The sequence below is a fragment of the Euphorbia lathyris genome, chromosome 4, assembly GCF_963576675.1.
Source record: "Euphorbia lathyris chromosome 4, ddEupLath1.1, whole genome shotgun sequence".
NCBI classification, from domain to species: domain Eukaryota; kingdom Viridiplantae; phylum Streptophyta; class Magnoliopsida; order Malpighiales; family Euphorbiaceae; genus Euphorbia; species Euphorbia lathyris.
The window spans coordinates 51,937,151-51,946,945 of record NC_088913.1 but is presented as its reverse complement, the minus strand read 5'-3'; the positions used below and the strand labels follow the sequence as shown (position 1 = coordinate 51,946,945).

General features: G+C 34.9%; 1 protein-coding gene across 1 annotated transcript; it reads right to left on the bottom strand.

The window, feature by feature from the left end:
• Positions 1-627: 627 nt before the first annotated feature.
• On the bottom strand, positions 628-2,950 carry LOC136227173 (ALA-interacting subunit 5-like). Its single transcript, XM_066015862.1, has 8 exons — positions 2,848-2,950; positions 2,705-2,763; positions 2,083-2,157; positions 1,670-1,786; positions 1,522-1,592; positions 1,158-1,455; positions 777-1,066; positions 628-676 (listed from the first exon to the last, which is right to left on the bottom strand). Exons 1-8 carry the CDS (start codon positions 2,948-2,950, stop codon positions 628-630), a joined length of 1,062 nt encoding a protein of 353 aa, XP_065871934.1.
• Positions 2,951-9,795: the final 6,845 nt, after the last annotated feature.

The window sequence follows — 9,795 nt, the reverse complement described above, 5'->3', positions numbered from 1 at the left end:
ATGAAATTTTATAAGGAGAGTATATGTTCAAATAAGTGAGAGAGGAGGGGAAAAGAATGGAAAACCTTAGAGGGGTTGAGGGAATGAGATTAGAGGAGTTGGGTAAACCCAAAACTAAAAGAAGGTAAAGAGAATGATTGAATTGATAAAACAAACACCAACAAAAGGAATGAAACCTCCTCTTTCCCTTACTCTTTCCTGAAACCCCCAAAACAAACGGGCCCTATGTATCTTTTCTCTCTGGGCAAAGAAAAATTTATCTTAAAGTGAATGTTTGAGTTTGGTTGATTTCTTCCAAGTGGAGATTGTATTAAGGAAGAATACTATTTTCTACTCTCAGATAAAACCATACAAACAATTTAAATCCATTGGAAGAGTTCCTTAATTAAGTTTTAAAGTTGAGGGTATAAGTTTCTTAATTTGCTTTTAAAAATTGAAACCTCTAATTATTGCTCATCAAGGAAACAATTCAAAACTATAGAGAGACTATAGGAACAAAACATAGTTACTTGGAATGTAGAGTGAGGAACAAGCAACATTTTGTTAATCAACAAATTAAAGTTTGAGATTAACTAAGTAAGTATCCTAAGTTGGATATTTGTCTCGAATGCCTCAACTTTTGATGGATTAATTAGGCTGTCTGTTCCATGTCAAGTATGTTGGATCCCCCAAAGGCCTGCATAATATATAGAGAAATTAGTATTAATTAAATTAATGGAGAAGGAAAGGGGTTAATGTAATAAAAAGAAAAAAAAAAAAAAAAAAAGACTACTGACCTTGGCTTGAAAACATAAATGAGAATGAAGCTAAATGCAAAAAACAAGTTGAGAGAACCAACAAGAAGATAAGCAATGCCAATGAAATCATTTTTGCCACCAATCCAAGTGGTGGTAGAGAGGACTAGTTTCTTCTTTCCTCCATATCCATAAGAATTGTAATTGTTTTCAATATCTACTTCGATTATATCATTTGCTTCTAGATCTCTTTCTATTCTTCCGTATAATTTTCTGAATGTTGGCAATGCTGCTGTACGCATCCACACCATCAAATCTTCTTGTTCACTTAGCTATTCATTTCCATATAATCAACATGAATATCCATTTCTAAAGGCAATCTTTAAAAATTTACAAGAAAAAAAAAGAAAGAAAGCAAGTTACCGGTATAGAGGCATTAAGGTGTTTGCCTCCAATCAAACCACCAGTTTGGAAGTTTTTAGGATAAATATCAGACCCAAATTTATGGTCTTTGTCACTTTTCCATGCAATATTCTTTTTGTCGACAAATAAAGCTTTGTCATCCATTTTAAAACCATATGTGTCATTAAATAAACTCCAAGCAACAAGACCACATGGAACTATTGCCTTTCCATTATTCCTTGCCTCTGGTTCACATGAGCTTACGTCTCCTTCACTCATTTTGTTATTAAACTGCTTGTCATTCCTACTTCTTACATATCTGCATACCATTTTTTTATATTATTTACTCATAAACTAATTTTAAAAAGAAGAAAGAGAAGCTTACCTACGATGATTTTGATAGAAGTTATCAAGCTGATAGTATACAAAAACTGGACTTTTCATGAGCTTGGGAACCTAAAACATCGATTGAGAGAGAGAATTAAAAGCTAAAAAGGAAATAGGAAAAGAAAAGTTAAGTTAAGAGTACTAACAGTTAATTTTCTTGTACATGTTTTGTTAGAATTGTAATCCCAAATATATTGAATGGGGGCATTTCTATAATTACTTGGAAGGCAGTCGTTATCATAGCGATCCACAATCTCTACCACCTGATCCAAATTAAACAACCAACTTAATTAACCTTTTTCCCCGAGTCTTCTCATATACAACATAAAATAAGTCATTTTTTTATTATAAATAAAGTGTAACAACATGCATGCTTTAATATTGTCGGTTTGGCCTAAATTTAACATGTTCGATATTACGATTTTATAAAATGCGTAAATATGTATTGAGTATATTTTAGTAACTTTATCTATTTTTGATGTACCTATCGATAAATTGACATAATTAGATAAAATCAGACACACTAATGAAGCAAAAGGATTAGAATTAATTATATTACACTTTGGGATGCAAACAACGATGCCACTCCAAGAGGGAGAAATAATATACCAACAAGAGTGAATGACGCGATCACCTGATAAAAAACAAACAAACAAGATTCAGAATATATAATTTTACAATCTACCAGCTTTAATATAACTAAAATTCAATCAGTTATCAACAAAAATTCTTTTCCATTTCATACATTTATCTTTTGATCTTTCCAATTTGTGTTTGCTATTTTAAAAAAAAAAATTGTGCAAATTAAACCTTTCACAATGAGATGACTAGCTATAAATATTAAAAGCGGTTAAAAATACATGAACTGCTCTATTTAAGATCGGTTAAAAATACATGAACTACTTTATTTATGTTTAAGTTCTATATTTTTATATAATTGTTTTTTATAATTTTTCTACAATCATATTAGATATACATAATATCATTTTAAATTATAATAAATATAATTTCAGATGCAATTAAAATATTTTACACAGTTTTGTTAGCTAACGAATTTAATGTATAAAATTATAATTGATCGAAAATTTATGATGAAAACTTGGACGATAAGAAAGTCAATGCTAAAAAATTTAAAAGATAAAAATATGTATAGAATGAGAATAAATTGTAATGAAGCATACCAATCCTGGTGTTAAAATGGGTTTGCAAGCAGGAAGGTCTTGTTGTGTAAACCTTGAATCTGCAGAAAATAAAAAAGAGAATTAATGGTATGAAACATTTGGGTTATAAGAAATAGAAGTGGAAGCAAAAATAAGAAACAAACATTTAGGTTTCATGGAATTCTTCTTGCTAGAATTAGGTGGATCATCTCCTCCTCCTCCTCCTTTCATTTTAATATCAATTACAACTGTATTCTCCTTCGGCATATATATAAAAAATGATTAATTAATAATTGTATTTGAAGTTGAAATTGGGGAGATCTGCCTACTTGAAGAGGAGAAGATCACCCAGATATGATTCGTAACATTAAATTTTATTTAGTTTTAGCAAAGATTGTATCGGTAGAAAAAAGAAAGAAAATGTGAGTCGTTCCTTTTCTTTACCAAATAACTGAAAATGCCTAAAATATAGGAAAATATCTATTAAAAGAAAAAAAAAAAAATAGGAATATGTTATCCATTTTCTTCTAATGTAAAATCACCAAATAAATATCCATATCATCATCCAACTATATTAAAGGGCTTCATTTAACCAAAGATACATCCCAATTTGAGCAAAGATTGATACATTTAACAATTCTTTGCTAATAAATTCAGAATCAACACAAACATCAAATAGCCCTGCAATCATAAATTCTATAGACAACAGCTAGAACAATGTCAACACTTCCAAATTATCAAGTTCATAGAAAAGAATTAACATAATCACACTTTCTTAGAACCAAAGTGATAAACCATTTGATGCTTGTTTAATTTTCCTAAAGCTATTGGAGAACTTCACATAATCACTCACGAACCAATCTCCATCCACTAAAATCCACAGAAAATTGATAAAACAAATATATAAAACCTCCAAAAGTTAATCAAGACGTAGAAGATGAATTTGTCCATCAAAATTGTCAGGAAATATATTCGACAATACAAAGATGGATAAAAGCTAATTGTCATGATAGTGCTCTCAAACAACAACCACTCAACAAACAATCAACTTATAAAAAAACTAACTACATCAGCAACCACTCAAACATCAAACTCTTTAAAATTATTAACTTTACAGAAACACAATATATCAAAAGTTACAATCAATTGACGCAATCCAAACTTTAGGGATGACCAAATGTGCATCTGATGTTAAGCGAAAAACACGTCTTACCCTTATCTCTCTGTTGAGTTATTTACAATTTAAAGTTGCCGATTAAATGGTTGAAAGAGTCTAGTTTCAGTTTTGATTTCTTTTACTAATTTTTAGGAAGACATTTTATGCTATTTTGTAGACTGATTTTTCTTTCAACTAGTTGTATTTTAGAAGTATAAGTAACTTCATACAACTCTAAATAAATTGTAGCTTTTCCCTTCCATATTAAAAATACATATGCCTCTCAAATATCTTTGCATATTATAATTATTTGTCTTATATCTTTTACACATAAAAACCAACAAAGTGGTATTAGAGCAATTCAATTTGAAGGGATTGTTGGTCCCTTAGTTACATATTTAAAACTTTTTCACGCGTAAAATGTTTCTCACGGCACATCAGCACAACTCAGAGTGCAAAGATTAAGGTTCAGAGGCAACTTTAGTTTAGTACCAACTAAGATTGCTTCTGTCCTTGGTTCGGAAGACAACACTTAGAAGACTTTCGAACTTTGCACGTTTAAGATATTACTCTAATTTGTTTAATGGTTCCGAATTAAAAGCAAGCAGTTAAAAGCAAGCAGTATCGATACTCAACAGATTTATTATGGTTCAGCCTCCTGCCTACATCCAGTCCCCAGAATTCGTCTTCCGAGCTTTAATCCACTACTGAGCTCTTTCTGGTAGATCACAAATCCTTACAATAGCTGTTGAGCAATTATAGAGTACCTTCCTCTATAATCCTACACTCCGAACTATTTAACTATGTTTGCTAAATACCGAACAAACAGAGCTTCCGAACTATTCTACAGAATTGATAATTTTGTTCTAAACTAAGAACACTTTGAATGGACTTAAAGAAAAGATTACACAGAAGAATATGAAAGTTTGTGTTGCAGTTCTTTCTTTGCTTTGCTTTTGGAACTTCAAGAAATAATCACTCAGAGCTTTTGTGCGTTGAAGATCGAGTTCCAATGTTGCAAATGAGAGGCCTTTTATAGTTGGCACTTGAGGCATGGATCATTTCGAAATTCAAAATAACCGTTGAAAGTGAAACGTTCAGCTGTCGTTTTCACTCTTCAGAGGCCAGTGCCAACAACCAATAATCTTCTATCTTTTACCGTTGGTTTTGTCTGTTGCGCTGTGCTTCAGAATTGGTCGGAGGCAGACTTCTTGGTCTAACCAAATCAGGCAAAGTTTTCAGGTTGACCAGGAGACAAGCCGTATGTGGTTTTGAAACTTTCCTTATCTGGTATGGGCAATGTCAGTTGTGTAGAAGTCAACTCTGTTTTTGTCCAGCGTTGTTGATCTTGTCCAACGTGGCTTGATTCATGTCTTCCGGAATGCGCTTATCTTTGAGATAGGTGGAAGACTTCTGGATCCTTCTTTAAGCTGGGCTTAATGCTTTGATTCACAAGCCTTCTTGACAATGGGCTTGGATTTAAGCATTAAGGCCCAATTTAATCTCTTTGAACTAATGCTTATATTTATCAAACACTTCAACAAACACATTAGTATAAATAAATCAATATTTTATTTTAATGTGTTTATTAATTATGGAGATATTAATTTAATTTAATATTTTTGTCATAATCAAAATCAATATGGAAATTGTGTTTCAACAAACTCCCCAATTTTAATGTTGGCAAAAATATTTAATATTTGGACACAATAATTGCTTCTCTATAATTGTTGAACTTACCCAGCTTCTGGATTCTCCCCCTCCCATAAAGGTTGAACTTCTGAAATATAATTTTACTTTTAAACAGGAAACAGTTGTTAAAATTCAAAGGTAAAAATTAAGTTCAGAGATAAAAGCATTGTTAATCAGAGTTGAAATATGTCAAAGACAGATGCTGATACTTAGAAATAATTTACGTTAAACATGACTTACATTTAAACATGGTTCGGAGTCTTGTTGTTAATGTTCTTGGATGTTTTATGTATCAGTGTCTATATTGGAGCTTTATGAATTGTTCTCAGATGCTTAATATGTTTAAGTGTTCGCAGTTTAGTTCTTTGACTTAGAGGATCACACTTGACATATTCATCTTTGATTTTTTTTTTTTAGTTCATATATTGTTTAATTTTAAGTCAATATCACATGAGTTAGCATAGTGAGTTCAGAGTTCAAAGATTAAGTTCAGAGGATAAGACATTTTAAGCAAAAGACATAACAACAATTATGAAAAGATAGATATATATTACAATTCAGCATACAACACAACAACAAATATTGGATGAGACTAAGCAGCCCATAAGTACAATAAACTAAGAGAAACTATAAGCTACAAGTCCCTAATCTTAACGTTTGATATTGACTTGAACATTTTTAGAGTGCTTCTTAGTATGCAGAGTTTGTTGGGTTTGTTTTTGTTGAGAAGAGGTGACGACAGTAGCTTGTTCAGAGGCTGATGCCTTGTTAGATTTGGAATCACCCTCAGAGGCCTTAGCCTTATCCTTAGTTTTCTCCCCCTTTTTGCCAGCATCAATTACGGGGAAAGTGCCTAGAGGCGTGGAGTGACTTCCAACATATTTGGAATTGAGCTGTTGGGTGTACTCAGTTAGCTTCTTGGAACTGGTGTTTAATCGAGCAAACAAGGTGTGGCCATTTTATTGCTGAGATGGAGGGACTCCGCTGGTATTGCTCATACATATGATGACGAATTGAAAGGCTTTAGTATGCCAGACAATGCACTCAGCAAAAGTTGATGTATACTTCTGATGAATATTGAGCAGATCATGATCCAGTATATGATTCTAGTTTGCCAAAGTTTGAATTTGACGAAAAGTGTCAGAGTTCTGTTTAAAAATGGTGGAGGCCTTTTGGTCCAAAGTTTCCATTGTCGTTCTATTGATGTTCAGAAGGCGGATTGATTCTGTAATCTGATCAACATCAAATGAGGAAGTGGTATTAATAGTCTCCTGGATCTTATTAAGCTCAGAGTTTATCTACTTGAATTCAATAGCGAGACAGGAAGTGAGTTGTTCAGTAGATGGCACATTTTGGGGCAAAGCCTGAATTTTGGCCTCAAGAAGATCCATGTGATGGATCATCATGAGTTGAAGTGCCACCATTCGTTCAGTAAAGATATGATTGTCTTGCTGAGAGATTAGAGCAACAAAACTGTTGAGAAAGGATTTGATAGTTTGAAGTTCGTTCAACTACTGCATTGTTTCAGTGAGAGTATTTGTCTCAACAGATGGCTCGGAGGTGGAAGCAAAGGCTTGAGACTTAGCCATATCTGAGATAAGGTCATAAGCATCTTTCAGAAGCTTTTGACCCTTAGCAATTGCATGACAAAATTCATAAGATGAAGCATGCTGCTGGTTTTCACTTGTGGATGGCTGAGGCTGGATAGGTTCAGTGATAGGTTCAGAGCCAGGTTCCTTTGGGCTTTCTGGTGGATTTATGGAAGAATATGGAGGAATGATGGGAGACTGATCCAATCCAGAGTCTTGAGCAGTTGGTTGCTCAAAAGCTTGCTTAGATGGAATTTCAGAATGGAGAGCAAAGGTTTGGGTCTCAGTGGTTTGGCCCCTGTTGACTTCATCGTTGGCTTGTTCCCCAGAAGTAGGAACATAGGCTTGTTTTTCCTTGTTTGACTCAGAGGCTAAAGGTTCTGTTTGAGTGAGGTTAGGGAAGGTGAGGTCGAGATCATTTGGATCCACACCAAAGTCAGAGTCAGATGCATTTGGTTCAGCAAAGCTGATTTATAGTCTGGAGCTCTTCTTTTTGTACCTCTTTCTGGGCTCAGCAGATGGGGATTTAGATTTAGGAGAGGTTGCTGACTCGGATGAGGGAATGATAGGTGATGGTGGAGGAGAAGGGTTTAGTTCAGGAGATTGTTCAGGAGGGTTATTTACAGCCGGAACAAAGGGGGTTCCTCTGCTAAATATTTCCCCTTCATTCTGTTGTTACACGAAGTATGAATCTTCTGGAATTGAAACTTTCAGAGGTGGGTAAGAGAGTCCCTTGATTATCAGAGTCTTTTTCATTGGGGGTTGTTGTTGGTCCCGTATAACGTGCAAGGTTAGTTCCAAGGGGGGGGATAGGAACTATTTAAAATTTTGTCCGTTAAGGCTGACTTCTTTTCTTTAAGAAAAGGTTTACACAGCGGCGCTAAGTAGTTTTAAGACACAAGCTTAGTCAACTGGTGACTAAGTTTGTTTCTTTCCTTGAGTCAGGAGATAGCACTTAAGTCTATTCCTGAACTCAGCTTCTTAGTGCACTCAACTCAGCGTGAGTTCGTTACTTAGTCAGTTTTATAGCAAGCAATATATAAAGGAGTTTAAAGGTTAGAAATATGTTACTCAGCAGACATATCCTAGTTCGGCCTCTCTGCCTACGTCTAGTCCCCGGAACTCGTTCCGAGCTTTTTGAATCCTCTACTGAGCTCTTTAAAGGTAGAGCATGAAACCCTTTACAACAGAAGCTGAGTATACAAGAGTACCTTCCTCTATTCCTCTACTCACTCCTATAACTACCGCTGAGTACTATAACCGAGTACTCAGCTTCTCCTTTCTATTCTTCTAGAAATGATAAGTGTTTGTCCTAAACAACAATTGCTAAGACATTTTAGATGAATGAAATCACTCTAGACTTTTACACAATGATTGGAATTGGTGTAAGATTTGCTTTGCTTTTCTCACGGAACTTCAAGTATGAATTTGGTCAGCGTTTCGACTTGATTGAAGATCTGCATCGAATGAAGCATTTGAGAGGCCTATTTATAGTGACACTTCGAGCACCGATGATTTCGAATTTCAAAATAACCGTTGGAGGCTAACGGCTTCCTGTCGCTTTCACTCTGGACGTGCTCAGTGTCGTTGGCCAATGAGATTCTTGTATCTTCTGTCTACGACAGTGCTCAGCAGCTTTTCGTCAGATGAACAGAATGTTTCGACATTAATAGTAAAGTCTTCCAGACAGCTTACTGCGTCTTCTGAGCTTTACCCAAAGTAGAAATACTTTGTCTTTAAGTTAGTTCTGTTCTGCCGCTGACTTGTACTTCTTGTCGTTTAACTCGACAGCTTCATCTTGAAGTAATTGATAGAAGGCTTCTCGATCCTTCTTCATGTTGAGCTAACGCTTTGCTTAGAACGACTGCGTTTTGTCTTCTTGGGTCGTGAGGTCTTGATCTGTTGACTTGGGCTTGACTTCCTCTTATGGGCCTTTAGGCTTTTTATCTTAATGTCTTATAAATCAATTAACTCAACATTGAACAAACACATTAGGGTGAATAAATCAAGGCATTTAAATTTAATGTGTTAGAATATTTTTATCATTCACATAAATAATTTTGTCAAATCAAAATCATGTGGAAAGGTGTTTCAACAGTTGTTGGTCATCCAAAATCTCTAACCCAGCTCTCTTGGAGGACTTGCTGGTTTCAGGAGCCTTTGGAATGCTCTCAGTTCTTGGCTTCCATACAGCTGTCGTTTCCGCCTCAGAATCAGTTTTAGAAGTACTGACTCTGGCCTTCTTTGTTCCCTTCTTTCCATGAGACTTTACAACCTTTGGTTCAGAGGACTTTCTTTTGTTCCTCTTGTTGTCCTTCTTAGGAGCTGCATCAGATGCTTCTCCTTTGGATCTTTTGCTCTTGGCAGCCTTAGCCAAATTCTTGGCGGCAGTTTCAGCATCCTGAACCTTGCTGTGAACCAGCTGGTTCAGAGTCTCAAAGTTAATTTCTTTGCCAGAGTTGGATTCCTCTTTGTCAAAATCAATGTTGTAGTGTTCGAGGATTCTGGTAATAAGTGAGCCAAGGCTCAACTGGACTTTACATCTTCGGAAGGCTCCGACGAGAAATACTGGCATGTTCATTGGCTTGCCTTCGACCATGTGCCAAATGATGCACTGTTCAAAGTTTGACACATAGTTGACTGATCCTAACTTTGGGAAGAGGAATTTAGTGATG

Coding starts and splice junctions, on each gene's coding strand:
- LOC136227173 (XM_066015862.1), bottom strand. CDS start 2,950: ATGCCGAAGGAGAATACAGTTGTAATTGATATTAAAATGAAAGGAGGA. Junction 2,764..2,847: donor GAATTCCATGAAACCTAAAT/GTTTGTTTCTTA, acceptor TATTTTCTGCAG/ATTCAAGGTTTACACAACAA. Junction 1,067..1,157: donor ACCTTAATGCCTCTATACCG/GTAACTTGCTTT, acceptor GGAAATGAATAG/CTAAGTGAACAAGAAGATTT.